The sequence below is a fragment of the Aegilops tauschii genome, chromosome 6 (genome assembly GCF_002575655.3).
Source record: "Aegilops tauschii subsp. strangulata cultivar AL8/78 chromosome 6, Aet v6.0, whole genome shotgun sequence".
NCBI lineage: Eukaryota > Viridiplantae > Streptophyta > Magnoliopsida > Poales > Poaceae > Aegilops > Aegilops tauschii.
Genome location: NC_053040.3, coordinates 163860201 through 163880844, shown reverse-complemented (window position 1 = coordinate 163880844; position 20644 = coordinate 163860201). Strand labels below are relative to the sequence as shown.

The 20644-nt window shown below is 44.6% G+C and overlaps 1 protein-coding gene across 1 annotated transcript; it reads left to right on the top strand.

Annotated features, from left to right (window-relative positions):
• The first annotated feature begins 18372 nt into the window (after positions 1-18372).
• On the top strand, positions 18373-18999 carry LOC109734695 (uncharacterized). The gene is made up of 2 exons (XM_020293891.1): positions 18373-18531; positions 18634-18999. The coding sequence occupies exons 1-2, from the start codon at positions 18373-18375 to the stop codon at positions 18997-18999; spliced, it is 525 nt and encodes a 174-aa protein (XP_020149480.1).
• Positions 19000-20644: the final 1645 nt, after the last annotated feature.

Below are 20644 nucleotides of genomic sequence, written 5' to 3'. Positions count from 1 at the left end.
ATGTTTCACAACCACCATGATAGTTAAATAAAATTTATTCCTTTGAAGTAGGATAAAATTGGCTTTTCGCAAAATTGTAACCATAGAGCTTTCCACCAGCCATATATGCATGTTGTATAGCATTATTATTGTTCATTGTTCTCTATGTGTTACCTTGCCAGCATATTCTATGTGCTGACCCGTTTTCGGGCTGCAACGTTTCATGTTGCAGACTTTTCAGACGACGAGTAAGGTGCCTTAGGTCGTGGTCTTATACTCAGTGATGCCGCTGGAGTTGATGGACTCACTTATCTTCCAAGCCTTCCGCTGTTATCTTTTTAGATGGCCTTAAGCCATATTTATCATACTTAATCTCTTTGGAGATATTTGATGTAATAAGTGTGTGATTGCTACTCTGTTATAAATCCTCCATTTGTACTGTGCGTGTCAGCAATACTGATCCAGGGATGACACTGGTGCACAGCAGCACAGACCATTTGAGGTCTGTTCGCTACACGTGATTTTCAGAACAAACGTGATCTAGAGGACTTGGAGTCTACGTAAAGAAATCAATGAGGAAGGCACGAGGCAGGGGGGCGCGCCCATGTAACATCCCAAATTTTCAATTTGGAATGTTATATATTAGATCATCATTGCATATCATATTTTATTGCATTTTGGTTTGATCCTAGAGATTGTACGTAACTCAAGGACCCATGGAGAGAGTTGGGAATTTCGTTATTTTCATATTTGAGTTTTTCTCGAATTTTGAAAAGAGGATCGTTTGATTTTAATTATTTTCTCTTCGAATATTTCTTTTATAAAAATAAAAGAGAGAGGATAAAATGACTTCCTCAAAATAAAGAAATATTGGAGATTTAATGTTAAAATCAAATAAGGGTTTTATTCAGATTTTTATCGCTATTTTATTTGAATTAGGAAAAATATGCGTTTTTCAAAATTGCCTTAGAGTCCCAAATAAATGTTCACCATGTCCGGCAGATTTCTAGAGGACAGGGAAAATTTATTTCAGGATTTTTGGAGTCCGTTTAGTATTTCTTTTATTTGTTTTTCTGCGCGGAATATTTTTTTTAAAAAGAAACCAACTTTGGGCTGTACCCGCCCGGGACTCCGCCCGGGGGGGGGGGGGCTTTATAAGCCGCCGAGGCCGCAGCCCCGCAACCCACCAGCCCGCCCCGCCGATACCCTAGCCGCGCCAGGCCCGCCGCCGCTGCGCCGCCCAGCCGCCAACCCGCCGGAACCGCCCCGCCGCCTCGCCACCCCGCTGCCGTCGCCAGAGTTCGCCGCCGCCGGTTTTCTTTGACCAGTTCGGTTTTTCGGTAAAAACCTAGATGCGTTTTTTATTAGATCTTTTTTTCCGGTTTAGTTATATAGCGGACGTTCGTCCGTACGTTCGTTTTAATGAACGGTTTTCGCCCGTTAGCCGCAGATAGCGAACGTTCGTTCGTTAGTCTGTTCGTCAGTTCTTCTTTTTCTCAGATTTTTCGTGATTATTTTCGATCGCGATTTCTGATTCGATTTTCGTTCTAGTATAACTTTTCGCTCATTTATCGGAATCAGGCGATTCAAGTGCCTAGAGTTTCGTCTTGAAGCCATCTTTCTGTTTATCAACTTAAACAAGTTTTTGCTACTGTAAAATTTGACTTTAGTCTAGATTAGTAAATGAAGCTTGTTTCTTTCGCAGTTTGAGTTTCGTTGCTTTGTTTGATTTGATTCTTTTTGCGAACCGAAGTTCTTGAGTTGAACTTTCTAGTTAGATCTTCTTATTTGAGTTTTACCCGTGCATCTTGCTTGATTGCTTATTGTATGCTTGTTTGTTTGCGATAGAGTACCCGGAGTGCGCAGCGTGCTACTACGAGTCTCTAGGCTTCACGGATCATCAGCAAGGCAAGTAACACTTTTATCATACCTCTTTACTACCCAGTTTTATTGCATTAGATCAATCCTCAAACAATTGCATGGTTAGGATCTGATTAAATTGTGGGTTTGGGAAGTAGATGAGGTAGTGCCTATTCACCTGTTTCTTATCAAATCTTTGGGAGTTACTTCTACGTTGCTTATATTGCTATGCTATGCTTGTAGACGTGGATTGGATGAGTGTATCCATGAAAGATGTGAGTTTTGTTAATTAATGGTTAACTTAAGGTGGCAACTTTAATACACATCTGGGTGGATTGAGGCACCTGCGGAACCCAGTGTTGTCTGTATTTTTGGAAATCCCGGGGTACCGTGTGATTCTCCTATGGACTGCCACCCAGGCTCAAAGGGATCATAAGATTTTTCATGCTAGAAACTTCCGTGTGCAGCCACATGCCATTATGGGCTCTGGCATAGTTGAGTAAGTTGTGGGAAACCTTTCCATGATGGGCTAGCAGATGTAGGGGATTGTAGGTGTACAGGCTTATCTATCGGTTAAAGGGGACCTCTTTGGAAAGACTGTGTCTCGGTCATCCGTTTCTCAAACATTATGTAGTGCGAGAAATCCAATGGAGGAGATCGAGTCTTGTGGGGAAAAGTGCACAAACCTCTGCAGAATGTACAAACTAATCATGGTTAGCCGTGTCCCCGGTTATGGACATCTTGAGTATCTAGTTCTTGGATTATCATGTGGATCTCATCACTCTTAATATAATGTTGGTTGGGTTATTAATTACTTTTAATTGGGATTGAGATGGGGTTTACCATTCTCAATGTTTTTCAACAAACTTTGTAGTTAAATAAAATATATTCCTTTGTTGTTGGAAAAAATTGGCTTTTCGCAAAACATATTAACCATACAGCCTCCACCAGCCATATATGCATGTAGTGATAACTTTATTCTGTTCATTACTCTTTTGTGTTGCTTTGCCAGCATATTCCATGTGCTGACCCATTTTGGGCTGCAACGTATCATGTTGCAGACTTTTCAGACGACGGGTAAGGAGCCTTAGGTCGTGGTCTTTCACTCAGTGATGCCGTTGGAGTTGATGGACTCACTTTATCTTCCAAGCCTTCCGCTGTTATCGTATTAGATGGCCTTAAGCCATATTTATCGTAATAAGTTCTCTTTTGAGACATTCGATGTAATAAGTGTGTGATTGCTACTCTGTTATAAATCCTTCAAGTACTGTGCGTGTCAGCATTACCGATCCAGGGATGACACTGATGCACAGAGATCAGGCTGTTTGAGGTCTGGTCGCTACAAGATGGTATCAGAGCACACGCTGACTATAGGACACGGCCACTAAGCTAAAGCCCTAGATCACTACTCTCCTCTCATTTCTGTCTCCTCTCCATTTTTCTACTCTTTAGGATGACGGATGCAAGGAACAAGTTTGCACAACCGGTTGAAGACACCCCCTTTGGACGACACTTGAAGGAAGTCACTAGATACCTGAACATCGGAATACCAAGCTTCACCGGGACTTACAACGCCACTTTACCAGAAGAGGAGCGCTGGATGATTCAATTTCAAGTTCCAGGAAGGACATTTACGCCAGTCACTGAGCCCATAGAGTTTTCTTTTGATGCACCAACCTGGAGTCTAGGAAAGAGTATGGCAGCCCACATTACCATGGGACGCATCGGAGAAGTTTACCACAATGATCTCAAGGATACTATCTACCAGATTTGTGGGCGCCAAGATGAGCAATGGGAGATGATCAGCACCAGGAAGGATAGATCGATTGCAGCTTTCATCCAGGAGTTAAACCAGCACATTCGACGCCAGGAGAACCAGATGTGCGCAGGCATGACATATTTGAAGAAGGCGATGACAAGGATCACGGAGCTGGAGTAAGAACTCAAGGCTACTCGCGAAGATTATGAGGAGAAAATCGTCGTACTAGTGGAGAAGAATGACGACCTGACAAGGAAGCTCGGAGTATTCATGGGAGACCCCGCGCCAGGAGGAGAAGATGACGATTCCACTTGCTCGGAGAACTACATCATCATCGACGACACCGACTCGGACCCCGATGATAGCGATGATGACTATGTTGATGAAGCTGGAGCAGATATCATGGAGTCTTCGACCGATCAATTTTTCTAGTCGACCACCATATCAGTAGTAGTATTCCACCATGTATATAGTATAGTCCGAGCACTTTTGTAATGATAGTTCTAGACCGATTGTATGCCCTTGCTTGATTAATTGAGTGATATGTTTGTGTTTGTCTCATGTGCATATGGGTAGTGTTTTCCCCCTAGACCTCATTCTACTCTGTTTTCTCACCTTTTCTAAACCCAGCAGATGCCTTTGAGACGCGACAATGGATTTGCTTTCCCACCGGAGCTCACTCAGTTGATCTAGCAGGAGAATGCATTGATGCAGATACTAGTCCAGAAGCAGAATCAGGGGGACAACAACAACAACAACCTGCCACCATCACCACCTGTTGATCACTTAGCCCGTTTTCTAAGGCTGAATCCGCCGGTGTTCTCCAGTAGCACCGAGCCGAAAGTTGCAGATGATTGGCTCCGCAAGATTGGAAGGGAGTTGACCACTACAGGATGCAGAGATGCGAAGAGAGTGCGTTTTGCCGCACATCAGCTTGATGGACCCGCAGCATCATGGTGGGAGAATTTCACAGTCACTTACCCCATCGACACTGTTACATGGGACCAGTTCCAGCAGGCTTTTTGTACTGCCCATGTATCAACAGGAGCTATGGCCATGAAGAAGCGCGAGTTTCGCAACTTACGCCAAGGAGGACGCACAGTTGGCCAGTATGTTGATGATTTTAGTAAGCTAGCACGTTATGCCCCAGATGACGTCGCTACAGATGCAGCTAAGCAGGAGAAGTTTCTAGAAGGACTGAATAATGAGCTGAGAATGCAGTTGATGGTGGCAAATTTCAATAACTACCAGGAGTTGGTAGATAGAGCTCTCATGATTGAAGGGAAGCATCAGCATATTGATAACCGCAAGAGGAAGTATGGACAAGGGAAGTATAATTCTGGAGCTCAGTAGAGACCCCGTTTTACCCCGAACTCGGGAGGACCCCTTCAGCATAACCATGGAGGTCACAATCACACAGGAGGGAGTTCGCACAACCATAGTGGCTCCAAGAACGGGAATGGTAATGGAGGAAGCAACGGACAGAACCATTCCAACCCGGCAATGCCCGCCAAGAAAGATCTAAGCCACGTTACTTGCTACAAGTGCCAGAAGACTGGACATTACGCCAATGAATGTCCTGAAGCTAAGAATGGAAACGACAATGGAAGCTCTGGGAAGAAGCCCAACCCTTTCAATAGGGGACAAGTGAACCACGTTAACGTGGAGGAGGTTGAAGCCCAGCCAGATGCAGTAATAGGTAAGTTTTTAGTTAAGTCATTTACTGCAGTCATACTTTTCGATACTGGTGCATCGCATTCATACATATCAAGGGGATTTGTGGATAAGTATAAACTGCCCACCAAAGTTCTTAGTACACCTATGTTAGTGAGCTCACTAGGAGCAGGGTATATGACAAGCCAAGGATGTTTTCAGATGCCATTGACCATAGGTAAGCATGTTTTCCCCTCAGATCTGATAATTTTGGAGTTGCAAGGTGTGGATGTGATTCTGGGTATGGATTGGCTATCGATGTATGGAGGAAACATCGACTGCGCCAGTAAGTCGATTTTGCTCACCACCCCAGAAGGAAGAAGGATCAAGTATGTATCCTGGCATGTGCCGAGTAGGACTCAAGTAAATTCCTTATCTGGAGTTGTACAGGAGGAAGTACCAGTGGTGAAGGATTTCCCGGATGTATTTCCAGAAGAGTTGCCAGGCATGCCACTGGATAGAGACATTGAGTTTTTGATTGAGCTTTTGCCAGGCACAGGACCAATATCTAAGAGACCGTACAGAATGCCCGCCAAGGATTTGGAGGAAATTAAGAAGCAGATTAAGGAGTTACTGGATAAAGGTTATATTCACCCAAGTTCGTCACCTTGGGGATCACCAATGCTTCTAGTGGAGAAGAAGGATGGATCGTTAAGGATGGTTGTTGATTATCGAGGATTGAATGAGGTGACGATCAAGAACAAGTACCCACTGCCGATGATCAATGATTTGTTTGATCAGCTGCAAGGAGCTAAAGTGTTTTCCAAGATCGATCTGCGATCAGGGTACCACCAGCTGAAGATTCGAGAGCAGGATATACCTAAGACAGCTTTTACCATGAGGTACGGGCTATATGAGTATACCGTTATGTCATTTGGCCTGACTAACGCACCTGCCTACTTTATGAACATGATGAACAAGGTGTTTATGGAGTTTTTGGATAAGTTCGTTGTGGTGTTCATTGATGATATTCTGGTCTACTCGAAGAATGAAGAGGAACATAAAGAGCATTTGCGTTTGGTACTTGGGAAGCTCAGAGAACATCAGCTATACGCCAAGTTTAGCAAGTGTGAGTTTTGGTTGAAGGAAGTTGGATTCCTTGGACATGTTATATCTGGAGAAGGAATAGCGGTAGACCCCACCAAAGTTGTCACTGTGACAAATTGGGAGGCGCCCACGTCAGGTGGAGAGATTCAGAGTTTTCTTGGACTCGCAAGATACTACCGGAGGTTCATTGCAAATTTCTCGAAGATTGCAAAGCCTATGATGGAGTTGTTGAAGAAGGACACCAATTTCAAATGGACTGAGGAATGTGAGGCCAGTTTTCAGGAGTTGAAGAAACGCTTGGTTACATCACCAGTGTTGATTCTGCCAGATCAACGCAAGGATTATGAAGTGTATTGCGACACTTCTCGTCGAGGACTTGGAGCTGTACTTATGCAGGAGGAAAGAGTTGTTTCATATGCCTCACGACAGCTTAAACCCCATGAGTTGAATTACGCTACCCGTGATTTGGAGTTAGGAGCCGTAGTGCATGCATTGAAGACTTGGTGACATTTTCTCATCAGAAACCATTGTGAGGTATACATGGATCACAAGAGTTTGAAGTATATCTTCACGCAGAAGGAGTTGAATCTCAGGCAGAGGAGATGGTTGGAGCTCATTAAAGATTATGATATGAAGTTGCATTATCATCCCGGAAAGGCTAACGTAGTAGCCGATGCGTTGAGCCGCAAGAGTCATGTCAATACACTCATGACCGAAGAGTTACCCAAGGTGTTAGCAGAAGACCTTTGTGAGCTATGTTTGGAGATAGTTCCGAGAGGTTATGTAGCAGCTTTGGAGATTCAATCTACTTTGATGGATAAGATCAGAGAAGCTCAGAAGACGGACAAGGAGATAGCCGAGATTAAGGAAAGGATGAGGAAAGGAAAAGCCAAGGGATTTCGTGAGGATGAGCACGATACCTTATGGTTTGAGGACCGCGTATATGTGCCAAATGATCAAGAGATTAGGAAGCTGATTTTGCAGGAGGCCCATGATTCGCCATATTCAATTCACCCAGGAAATACCCAGATGTATCTGGATTTGAAGGATAGATTCTGGTGGACCGGAATGAAAAAGGATATTGTAGAGTATGTAGCAGTTTGTGACGTATGTCAGAGAGTGAAGGCAGAACATCAAAAGCCAACTGGATTGCTACAACCATTGCCGATACCCGAATGGAAGTGGGACAAGCTAGGCATGGATTTTATCACAGGATTACCCAGGACTCGTTCAGGCTATGACTCGATATGGGTTGTAGTCGATCGTTTGACGAAAGTAGCTCATTTCATCCCAGTGAAGACCACTTACACCGGTGCTAAGTTGGCAAAGATATACATGCCCAGGATCGTATGTTTGCATGGAGTTCCGAGGACCATTGTATCAGATAGAGGAACCCATTTTACCTCAAAGTTTTGGAATCAGTTGCATGAAACTTTGGGAACCAGGCTAGAGTTCAGTACATCTTTTCACCCGCAGACAGATGGACAAACTGAGAGAGTCAATCAGATTCTGGAGGACATGTTGAGAGTTTGTGCACTAGATTATGGATCTAGTTGGGACGATAATTTGCCTTACGCAGAGTTCTCTTACAACAACAGCTATCAAGCCAGTTTGAAGATGGCCCCTTTCGAAGCATTGTACGGAAGGAGGTGCAGAACACCGTTGTTGTGGGATGAAGTTGGAGACCGACAGTTGTTTGGACCAGATTTGATTAAAGAGTCTGAAGAGAAGGTTAAGATGATTCATGATAGAATCAAGGTAGCCCAATCCAGGCGGAAGAGCTATGCGGATTCTAAACACAAGGAGACAGTTTACGAAGTTGGAGACAGAGTGTATCTTCGTGTATCCCCACTTCGAGGAGTGAAGCGTTTTGGAGTTAAGGGAAAGTTAGCACGACGTTTTGTGGGACCATACAAAGTTTTGGAACGTATGGGAGAAGTTGCTTACAAGTTGGAATTTCCCGAAGGATTGTCAGGAGTTCACGATGTGTTCCACGTTTCTCAGTTGAAGAAGTGCCACTGGAAGCGATACAGTTGGATAGCGATTTGACCTACGAGGAAAAGCCAGTCAAGATTCTCGAGTTTGCCAGCCGAGTTACACGCAGCAAGGTTATCAAGTTTTGCAAGGTTCAGTGGAGCCACCATACCGAAGATGAAGCCACCTGGGAACGCGAGGAAGACCTACGAAAGGATCACCCTCACCTATTTTCTAGCCAACCCGAATCTCGAGGGCGAGATTCATCTTAAGGGGGGTAGGTTTGTAACATCCCAAATTTTCAATTTGGAATGTTATACATTAGATCATCATTGCATATCATATTTTATTGCATTTTGGTTTGATCCTAGAGATTCTAGGCAACTCAAGGACCCACGGAGAGAGTTGGGAATTTCGTTATTTCCATATTTGAGTTTTTCTCGAATTTTGAAAAGAGGATCGTTTGATTTTAATTATTTTCTCTTCAAATATTTCTTTTATAAAAATAAAAGAGAGAGGATAAAATGACTTCCTCAAAATAAAGAAATATTGGAGATTTAATGTTAAAATCAAAGAAGAGTTTTATTCGGATTTTTATCGCTATTTTATTTGAATTAGGAAAAATATGCGTTTTTCAAATTGCATTAGAGTCCCAAATAAATGTTCACCTTGTCCGGCAGATTTTTAGAGGACGGCGGAAATTTATTTCAGGATTTTTGGAGTCCGTTTAGTATTTCTTTTATTCGTTGTTCTGCGCGGAATATTAAGAAAAAAAGAAACCGACTTTGGGCCGTACCCGCCCGGGACTCCGCACGGGGGGGGGGGGGGGGGGTTTAAAAGCCGCCGAGGCCGCAGCCCCGCATCCCACCAGCCCGCCCCGCCGAAACCCTAGCCGTGCCAGCCCGCTGCTGCCGCGCCGCCCCGCCGCCGACCCGCCGGAGCCGCGCCGCCGCCTCGCCACCCCGCTGCCGTCGCCGGAGTTCGCCGCCGCCGCCGGTTTTCTTTGACCAGTTCGGTTTTTCGGTAAAAACCTAGATGCGTTGTTTTATTAGATCGTTTTTTTCCGGTTTAGTTATATGGCGGACGTTTGTCCGTACGTTCGTTTTAACGAACGGTTTTCGCCCGTTAGCCGCAGATAGCGAACGTTCGTTCGTTAGTCTGTTCGTCAGTTTTTCTTTTTCTCGAATTTTTCGTGATTATTTTCGATCGCGATTTCTGATCCGATTTTTGTTCTAGTATAACTTTTCGCTCATTTATCGGAATCAGGCGATTCAAGAGCCTAGAGTTTCGTCTCGAAGCCCTATTTCTGTTTAATCAACTTAAACAAGTTTTTGCTACTGTAAAATTTGACTTTAGTCCAGATTAGTAAACGAAGCTTGTTTCTTTCGCAGTTTGAGTTTCGTTGCTTCGTTTGATTTGATTCTTTTTGCAAACCGAAGTTCTTGAGTTGAACTTTCTGGTTAGATCTTCTTATTTGAGTTTTACCCGTGCATCTTGCTTGATTGCTTATTGTATGCTTGTTTGTTTGCGATAGAGTACCCGGAGTGCGCAACGTGCTACTACGAGTCTCTAGGTTTCACGGATCATCAGGAAGGCAAGTAACACTTTGATCATACCTCTTTACTACCCAGTTTTATTGCATTAGATCAATCCTCAAACAATTGCATGGTTAGGATCTGATTAAATTGTGGGTTTGGGAAGTAGATGAGGTAGTGCCTATTCACCTGTTTATTATCAAACCTTTGGGAGTTACTTCTACGTTGCTTATATTGCTATGTTATGCTTGTAGACGTGGATTGGGTGAGTGTATCCATGAAAGATGTGAGTTTTGTTAATTAATGGTTAACTTAAGGTGGCAACTTTAATACACATCTGGGTGGATTGAGGCACCTGGGGAACCTAGTGTTGTCTGTATTTTTGGAAATCCCGGGGTACCGTGTGATTCTCCTATGGACTACCACCCAGGCTCAAAGGGATCATAAGATTTTTCATGCTAGAAAGTTCCGTGTGCAGCCACATGCCATTATGGGCTCTGGCATAGTTGAGTAAGTTGTGGGAAACCTTTCCATGATGGGCTAGCAGATGTAGGGGATTGTAGGTGTACAGGCCTATCTATCGGTTAAAGGGGATCTCTTCGGAAAGACTGTGTCTCGGTCATCCGTTTCTCAAACATTATGTAGTGCAACAAATCCAACGGAGGAGATCGAGTCTTGTGGGGAAAAGTGCACAAACCTCTACAGAGTGTAGAAACTAATCATGATTAGCCGTGTCCCCGGTTATGGACATCTTGAGTATCTAGTTCTTGGATTATCATGTGGATCTCATCACTCTTAATATAATGTTGGTTGGGTTATTAATTACTTTTAATTGGGATTGAGATGGGGTTTACCATTCTCAATGTTTTTCAACAAACTTTGTAGTTAAATAAAATATATTCCTTTGTTGTAGGGAAAAATTGGCTTTTCGCAAAACATATTAACCATACAGCCTCCACCAGCCATATATGCATGTAGTGATAGCTTTATTCTGTTCATTACTCTTTTGTCTTGCTTTGCCAGCATATTCCATGTGCTGACCCGTTTCGGGCTGCACCGTATCATGTTGCAGACTTTTCAGACGACGAGTAAGGAGCCTTAGGTCGTGGTCTTTCACTCAGTGATGCCGTTGGAGTTGATGGACTCACTTTATCTTCCTAGCCTTCCGCTGTTATCATATTAGATGGCCTTAAGCCATATTTATTGTAATAAGTTCTCTTTTGAGACATTCGATGTAATAAGTGTGTGATTGCTACTCTGTTATAAATCCTTCAAGTACTGTGTGTGTCAGCATTACCGATCAAGGGATGACAATGATGCACAAAGATCAGACTGTTTGAGGTCTGGTCACTGCAGCCCACCTCCCCCAGGCACGCCCTCCACCCTCGTGGGCCCCTCGTTGCTCCACCGACGTACTTCTTCCTCCTATATATACCCATATACCCTGGAAACATCATATACGGAGCCAAAACCCTATTTCCACCGCCGCAACCTTCTGTACCGTGAGATCCCATCTTGGGGCCTTTTCCGGCGCTCCGCCAGAGGGGGCATTGATCACGGAGGGCTTCTACATCAACACCATAGCCTCTCCGATGATGTGTGAGTAGTTTACCTCAGACCTTCGGGTCCATAGTTATTAGTTAGATGGCTTCTTCTCTCTCTTTGGATCTCAATACAAAGTTCTCCTTGATCTTCTCGGAGATCTATTCGATGTAATCTTCTTTTGCGGTGTGTTTGTCGAGATCCGATGAATTGTGGGTTTATGATCAAGTTTATCTATGAACAATATTTGAATCTCCTCTGAATTCTTTTATGTATGATTGGTTATCTTTGCAAGTCTCTTCAAATTATCAGTTTGGTTTGGCCTACTAGATTGATCTTTCTTGCAATGGGAGAGGTGCTTAGCTTTGGGTTCAATCTTGCGTGTCCTTTCCTAGTGACAGCAGGGGCAGCAAGGCACGTATTGTATTGTTGCCATCGAGGATAAAAAGATGGGGTTTATATCATATTGCATGAGTTTATCCCTCTACATCATGTTATCTTGCTTAAAGCATTACTCTGTTCTTATGAACTTAATACTCTAGATGCTAGCTGGATAGCGGTCGATGTGTGGAGTAATAGTAGTAGATGCAGAATCGTTTAAGTCTACTTGTCACGGACGTGATGCCTATATACATGATCATACCTAGATATTCTCATAACTATGCTCAATTCTATCAATTGCTTGACAGTAATTCGTTTACCCACCGTAATACTTATGCTCTTGAGAGAAGCCACTAGTGAAACCTATGGCCCCCGGGTCTATTTTCCATCATATTAATCTCCCAACAACTAGCTATTTCTGGCGCCGTTTATTTTGCTTTGTTTACTTTTACTCTTTACTATAAAAATACCAAAAATATTATCTTATCATATCTATCAGATCTCACTCTCATAAGTGACCGTGAAGGGATTGACAACCCCTTTATCGCGTTGGTTGCGAGGTTCTTATTTGTTTGTGTAGGTGCGTGGGACTCGAGCGTGGTCTCCTACTGGATTGATACCTTGGTTCTAAAAAACCGAGAGAAATACTTATGCTACTTTGCTGCATCACCCTTTCCTCTTCAAGGGAAAACCAACGCAGTGCTCAAGAGGTAGCACACTTCCTTACTGCGGCCGTGGACCCAGCTGTCAGCCTCTCCACGTACAGTCCTCTTCTGATGGAACTCGTTCCTTGACCACATTGACCTCGCCGCGCCGAGAGCACCAAGGCGGTGGACGACGGCGAGGCCTAGGAAGGGGACGACGCAGAGCCAGGGAAGAAGAGGTAGTGGATGCCCACGCGGAGAGGAGTACAAGGGTTGACTGGTTCGGCCGCGGTGGGAGGCTGCCATCGCCGCAGAATAACACGGGTTGTGGGTGAGTAGAGGGATGGCCTGGCCAGCGGTGGGAGTAGGGTGGGGTGGTGAGGCCTGCGTGACAGAACAGCCAGCCAGTAGAGGCAGGAGCAAGCGGTCTTGCCGGCGCTTGTTTGGGCGGCTGGTGCAAGAAGAACAGCGATTGAGGAAGGAGGACCATTCGATTAAAATCCAACGGTCACTGCTGCTAGAATCGTTTGTTGACTAAGTTGACAAAGCCCTGCATACGCGTCAACTTAGTAGGCCCACAGGCCAGCCTCCGAACCGGTGCGTCCCAGATCTCAGTGGGAGGAATCATTTTTTTCGCTTAATAAGGAGGCAGTTGCTTGCGTGCGGCCATGGACCATGGGGGTCCCTACTGTCAGCCTCTCCACGTACATCCCTATTCCGATGGCCGTCGTTTGTTGAATGTTGAGCATGCCGCGCCTAGAGCACCAATGCGGTGGATGACGGTGAGGCCTAGGAACGGAACGACCCGGAGCTGGTGAATACACAACAGTGGATGCCCATGCCGAGGAGAGTATGACGGTTGACTGCTTCGGCTGCGGTGTGAGGCTGCCGTCATCGGAGAATAACAGGAGGTGCGGGTGGGTAGAGGGATGGCCAGGCCAGCGAAGGGAGTAGGGTGGCCCGGTGAAGCCTGCGTGGCATCACAACCGGCCACAAAGAGGAGGGAGCATGCAGTCCCGCCGGTGCTGGTTTAGGCGACTGGAGCAGGAAGATCAGAGATTGAAGAAGCACGTCGGCCGTTGGATGAACATCCAACAGTCACTGCTGCTAGAATCATATGTTGATTGACAAAGCCTTGCATAAACAAGTCAGCCTCGAAATCTGCGGCGTGTACAACCCATTTGCTATTATTTTTATAATTTACAACCCATTTGCTATTTCATATGGAATTTATTGCAGCCCATTTTCCATTTTTAGAATTGCTGCCCATTTTTTGGTCAGTGCCAGGGTTAAAAATTTGAACTAAAAATATGCGAAATTTTAAAAATTCGCATATTTTTGCTAGGGAACAAAATATTCTTAATCCAAAAATTATAAGCCATACTAAAACAAATTTAAAAATAAAGTAGTACTATGTTATGTTAAAATCCAATGAAATATAAAATATCAGTGAAGAACAAAAGCAAAAAATGAAACTAGTTGCCCATTTGCTATATATATTTTTGGAATTTGCAACCCCTTTCATATTACATTTAAGATTTACTGCCCATACTCTTTGGCTAGGTCAGAATGCATCCGTCCTCATCTTGAAAGATCTGCAGCCCAGTAAGTCGGAGAAAACAAATAGGCCTAGCTTGGGTATTCTTCATAAAGAAATAGTGGGCTACCTATTTTCCCAAAGAAAAGAACTGTTGGGTTGGTCATGTTGTTAGACGGGCCACAGAGATCGCACAACGCAGTTTATAGCCTGCTCCTCTGAACAAATCCTAAAAAAAGGTTGTGCAATTCTATCGTTAATTGACTATACGTTGACAATGATGTGGGTCCCAGATATCAGCAGGGTGGATTAGAGTAAAAAAACGAGGGGTGCATCTAAGTAGTAAAAGAGGCGCTTGCTTGTGTTCGGGAGTGGACCTGGTGGGTCCGTACTGTGATACTCACAACTACAGTCCTCTCCTGATTCACTATGTTCACAGGGCCGGACGGCGGCGCCCTGCGAGCTTACCAAGGCAGAGGACGACGGTGAGGCCTCGGACGGGAATGAACAGGAGCCAGGGAACATGCGGTAGTATGGCCGTAGGCGGAGGGGAGTATGAGGGTTCACTGGTTTCGGTGCGGGGTAGGCTGCCGTCGCCGGAGAAGAATAGGATGTCGGGGGGAGTAAAGGGATCGCCTGGCCAACATTTCAGGGTACGACAGGGCGGCGATGCGTGCACGACAGCGCAACCAGCCATAGAAGGCGGGAACAAGTGCTCCCGCCGGTGCATGTTTGCTTTTGGTGGCTGGACCGGTCAGACCCAAAAACTCATTATGTTGGATTATAAGAATTAATTTTATATGGCTAAAACTTGTTGTAAAATGCTGCAGAGCACCTTTTTCTTCTTGAGGTTTTTTTCGAGACAATTTTCTTCTTGAGGTGTGAAGCCGAGCACATTCAGAAGCTCTGGGATAAAGTGGTGTCGCCAATGTGTTGGGCTAGGTTGGGCATTCTTATCAAAAAATAATAATGGACCGGAACTATTTACGACGTTGACTACGATTTGCATGGGTCCGCTAGTTGTAGGAAGAAAATGGTGGGAGAAAAAAGACTGGTCACTATCTTTGCCTAAGAATAATATCGACTGAATGTAACGACACTCTCATAGGTAATAATATCCTCCTGTTAAAATTCGACTTTTCAAATCATAAATTTAAAGAACTCGTGCATGAGCATTTAGCTTTATTTATTTACTTATTTATGTTTAGGGGACCATGAGCATGTACCTGGGCCAGATTCATGTGAGAGCCCCCCTTCTAGTTAATTATGGGATCCTCTATTGGGCCTTCATCACTGGGCTGCATGTTATTGACAAGTGGAAAATGTGTTCCATACCAAAAATAGTATGCGCTACATACGGGGCACTAAAGGATCGGACCATGCAACGACTTCCAAACCATTGTGTTTGTCATTCTAACAACACATTTATTCAACCAACAGATGAAATATACTATTGATTGTACATTGAAAACAGCAGCAGCAGCAACCAGGGCTGGGGGTGGAACAGAAGCAGTAAGTAGGCCAGAAGAGTAAAGACACAACTCTCTCTTCCAGACCAAACATCAGCCTCATTACAAAAGGGCTACCAAAAAAGAACAAGTGTATGCATCAAACTAAATAAAGATCCTACTACACCAAGTGTACACATCTAACTAACTGGCTCAGTTAGACGTTACTATTTATTAAGCTGTGGAGATTGGCTGACGGCTTGAACCAGATGGGTGCCTGACGGGGAAAACTCCAGCGAGCAGGTCAAAGTATTATACTTGCGACCCTCTCTCCTACTTTGGGCTGCAGAGCGTGGCGGCACATATTAGGGTATCGTGTAAGGACAGACGCATGGTACACTATGTACACACAGTTTTGCCTAATGAACGAAACCGCATTGCCATCATGATCCTTGCCATCGGTTATCTCCTGGTTAATCGGATAATTCAGTCCGAGAAATAGAGAGCGTGTACCAAAGCTACTTACCAGCCTCCAGTCAAAAATTCCTGAAGGCCCAGAGAAGCTGGGATCCTACTCAAAGACCTTGCAGTGATTGTGATTGTATTCCGCGAAACAACACGTCCGGTACGTTCGAACGATCATCAATAATTAGCCGTCGTCTGATCAAGCCAGGAACCCCCTGCAACTGCCATGTCGCTTTTCTTTGAAAGGTTCTGGGATTAGGAAGGGTAGGGACACCAGGCGCCCTACAACATCATATCAAGTTGGAGCCAAATAAAAAAGGGCTCGTACTGTAGTCAATCTTAAGAACAACATGTTATGAGCATGAATATTTTTCAGTAAATGTTGATAGTAATATGAGTAAGCCATCATGATATCATAGGAAAGTAACATACTGCTGTAACAGCCGTTTGTAGCGATGACTGAAGTAGGCCAGCAATACGTCCAGCCATAGAAGGAGTCCACAGCCTAAATGAAGCCCTTGTGTTCAATGGCATCAGAGAACCATGGAGGATGTATGATCCTGTGATGGACGTGCAGATTTATCCACTTACCGCAATGACCTATCAGATAGACGAGACCGCGGTTGAAGAACGCAATTAGCCTGAAGTCTTTATAATTTGCAGATCTTGTGGGCACTTGGCAGATTACAACCTTGAGCAAATCAAACTTGGTATCATGTTGGCTACTGTAAGATTCCAAGTATTCTGGGCCGTGGTGCCAAAGCAGTGCAGTGTTAATTGAAGGAAGGGGGATCAATCGCCGGGTGTAGACCTCCACGAGCATCCAGCTGCCGCGACCATCGACGAGCACCATCCAAGACGTGTTCATGCCGACCCAGTACATACCGTTAATGTAGTTGAGGTTGACGGGGATCGGATCGCAGTCGAGGGGGTTGCTGCTCGCCACCCTACGATCATTATGCTGCGTGACACGCCGTTTCTAAAGATTAGGCGGCATCAGCAAGTAGGGAGCTGGCTTAAAAAGCTTCGGCCTAAGGGCTTTGAGTAAATAGTACAACCCCAACGAGCACGCGGCGAGCGGCATGGTACTAAGATTGTCCACATATGAAACAATGAGCTTGATTACCTATGTGGGGAGCGAATTCCAGCCACTCTTTAGGTGGATGCTGCTCGGTTCTGCCATTGTTAGTGCTTGGGTTTCGGAAGAGGGGGGAGGCGCCTAGCGGGGATGGAAGATTGGACGATTATGTGCGGACGAGGATGGAGAAGCGAATATGTGCTGCAGGAAGTGGATAGGTGATGATGACAATAGCACGCCGCTTGACTTACGAGACACATCCCAGCAGCGTAGGGTCATATCACTGCCAGACAACTTGCTTGAGTGATCACAGTACTAGTACAATAAACTATAGTACCTACTACTATGCCCTAGTTTGCATATAGTGGAGTAGGACTCTGCTCTACTACTAGCACCGGAGGAGTAGTATATTCTAAAATAGTTAAAAACTTCAATGTCTGAGCGTGGAATGACTACGAACCACCATCGGTGCTAACTCCAATCCCCAGCAAACGTTCGCTAGGAGACATGGCAGTTGCAAACGCCCGCGACGCAGTTACAATACGTGTGTAAGGGCGGTGGTTTTGTCAAATACTATGGCTGAAAAACAGGCCACCTTTGGATGGAATTCTGGCGGTTATGTGGGATTCGCTAGGATTGGGCTCGTGGAGAACAATCGCCAGATATCGTTACTAAAAAAAGGTTAAAACACCCGAGGCTATAACTTGCACCGGCTGACCACTAACAATGATACTAACATAGTTATAAAATGGTCAAAGAATGTGTCTATGTGGTGTTTGGAATTATATGCAAACTAGCAAGATGCCCGTGCATTGCACGGAATATCAAGATGCATTTTTTTACAAAACACCTATTGTGATTGACCCATGCAGGAGTAATCCATGTGTAAAAACTAATGATATCTCGAGAATTTCATCGAGAAAATGGTATCTCGAGAATTTCATCGATAAAATGATAACTCGAGAAAGATGAGAGATAAGGTGATGAGGAGTGGGGCGTGGTGGTGACTGGTGGTCAGACTGGGCGGAGGCATGGGGATGGACACCGCCGGCAGCGGCCACCATGCCAGATTGTTCCAGAGACTTTCTTTTTTAATTGCCCAACAATGAGGTTGTGGGAGATAAGGATGAACGAGGGAAGGCCTTATCTGCAAACGTGGAGACAGGTGCGGGTATCTTTTTGCAAAATTGCCATAGTTTGCTTTCTAGCCATCAGATATAGATCATACGGTCTATATTGCAAGATGGCAGGCACACCATCATCACCAACTCGGTTTTTTATAAGAAAAAAGTAGAGAAGTAGAGAGTAGAGAAACGGAGGGAGTACTGGTAAGGACACCATCTACTGCTTGGTGTGCTACTCCTGCGCTCCATTTGGCCGGCGCAACGTCCCCTACAGCCACTCCGTTTCATGGACGGCCTGGTCGATGCCTGCAAGGTGCCCCGCGTCTACAAGATTTTCGGCTGTGAGAGGTACGTTGACCAGCACTCGCTGGCAGAGCATAGTTCCAGATGCGCGCACGCGCCCTGCTACTGCTATCAGTGCACACCGCCATTTGAGGGCTCGCTGGTGAGCCTCGTGCATCACCTCACGACACCATCCGTCAATCACTACTGGCCCACAGCGGTGAACATCAAGTACGAGACGTGCTACCCGTTCACCGTGCCGGAGTCGCTGGAGGATCACTGCCGCCTACTAGTCGCGGAGGAGGACGGTAGCGTCTTCCTCTTGGTCGTGGGCACCGGCAAGGCCTGCGCAGGCCGCCGCCCTGTCTCTACAGTGTGCGTCAGGGGCAACGCCGCTGACGCCGACACGAGGCTGTTGTACTGGTGCGTGCTTACCGTTACTGCCCCACCGAAGTACGAGGGCGCCCACGCCGCCTCCCTCATGCTGAATGGGACTGTGCCGAGCTGCTCCGTTCCCAGCAATGTGGACATGGAAGACATCTGGTATGATTTTCACCCCAAGATGGTGCACGGGGACTCCAAGGAGGTTCACCTGGTCATATGCATTACGAAGTCAACTATTCATCATTAGTCTTCACTCAATGTAAGCCACTGTCTAAGCATGTGGAGACTTCTTATTTATATAGTATAGAACCTTCCATGCATGTTCTTGCTCTATTAGAGTATCGCGCTTGAATAAAAGTGTATCCATTTGTGGTTTAGTCTAGAATCTTCCATGTATGCTTTTGCTCCATTAGAGTTCTCGCTTGCCATTTATGAGATTAATTGTGAATTTTTACTACAGTAACGGTGAAAGACTTAAGATGAACCATTTCTTACATCTCCTCTGCCCATTCCGAAGTCATCCTGATTTACATTCATGGTGGTCTAGAAAAATAAACAAAATCGATACTCAAAAAATAATTCTTAAAGATCATTTCTTGCAAAGCACAATAAGTGTTATTTCTTCACAAGTTTTGGATGCAGGTTGAACAATTGAACGCTTTTGTTTGCAAAATATACTTTTATTTATCTATTTAGCCTACATTTACTATTCACCCGAATGCTTGTGATCTCTAGAGAATAAATAATATACCAAGAAACCTATCGATACTCGTTACACATGAGATGACCCCCACATACTTTGTTAAAATAAACAACTCCCCGATCAATGCTTCTCACTGTTCCGTGCAACGCACGGGCACCTTACTATATATAGTACGACCATAAGTTTAACTAACATTATATATAGTACGATAAATGCTCATGCATGTCACCAATAATTATATCATTGAAAACTATGTTCAAATACGAATTCAACGATATAGTTTTTGTTGACATGCACTAACATTTTGTTAGTTAAATCTTCAATCAAATTACATGGGGGACTAATAAACCATGACGAAGGTAGTACTAGTGTAGACGGCGGCGCTGCATGGGAGTCTCACCCCGCTCGTGGCGCGGCAGTAAAGCCTTCATATCACAAAACCCCACCACTCCCAGTAATAAGTGGCCTGGTAAAATAAACGGACAAGCAACCATCACATCCCTTTGTCTTTTTTGTATTTCATCTCTCTGCATTTACTTTGTCTGGTTCATCTCGCACACTCAATCCCTAGCTAGTACTCCTAGTATCTCTAGCTACTACTCCTAGTATCCCTAGCTACTACTCCTAGGGCCAGTTCTTTTGGTGGCTTAAAAAATAAGCCGTCTCTTCCCTAGCTTTTCCCATAAGACTAGTCACAGTGGAGAGTAAGTTAAGGCACCTCACTCATTCATTTGGGCTTCTAAACTACTACCTCCATCCTGGTTTATTAGTCACCATTGTAATTTTTGCTAAATTTTGACCAAAGATTTAACTGATAAAGTATTAGTGCATGTCAACAAAAGTTATATTGTTGGATTCGTATTTGAACATAGTTTCCAATGGTATAATTTTTGGTGACATGCATAAGCATTTCATTAGTTAATTTTATGGTCAAAATTTGACACAAATTACAATGGGGACCAATAAACCAGGATGGAGGCAGTAGTTATGGGATTACTAATCTAGAAGCCTAAAAGAACCAGCCCTTGGTACTCCTAGTAGTAGTAATCAAGTTGGAATTCCAATTGCACGACACAACTTGTTACGCAAAAAATTACGAAGCGGTTTGGGAATTTGCATGCCTTCCCGACCAGTGAGATACTCCGTACAAAGTATGATAGAGAAATAACCATAGAGAAGGAAGCTAAAA

Bases quoted from the DNA above. Each gene is read 5' to 3' on its own strand.
- LOC109734695 (XM_020293891.1), top strand. From the start codon at position 18,373: ATGGACGGCCTGGTCGATGCCTGCAAGGTGCCCCGCGTCTACAAGATT. The intron at 18,532-18,633 runs GTGAGCCTCGTG...ACCGTGCCGGAG, and splicing joins CGCCATTTGAGGGCTCGCTG to TCGCTGGAGGATCACTGCCG.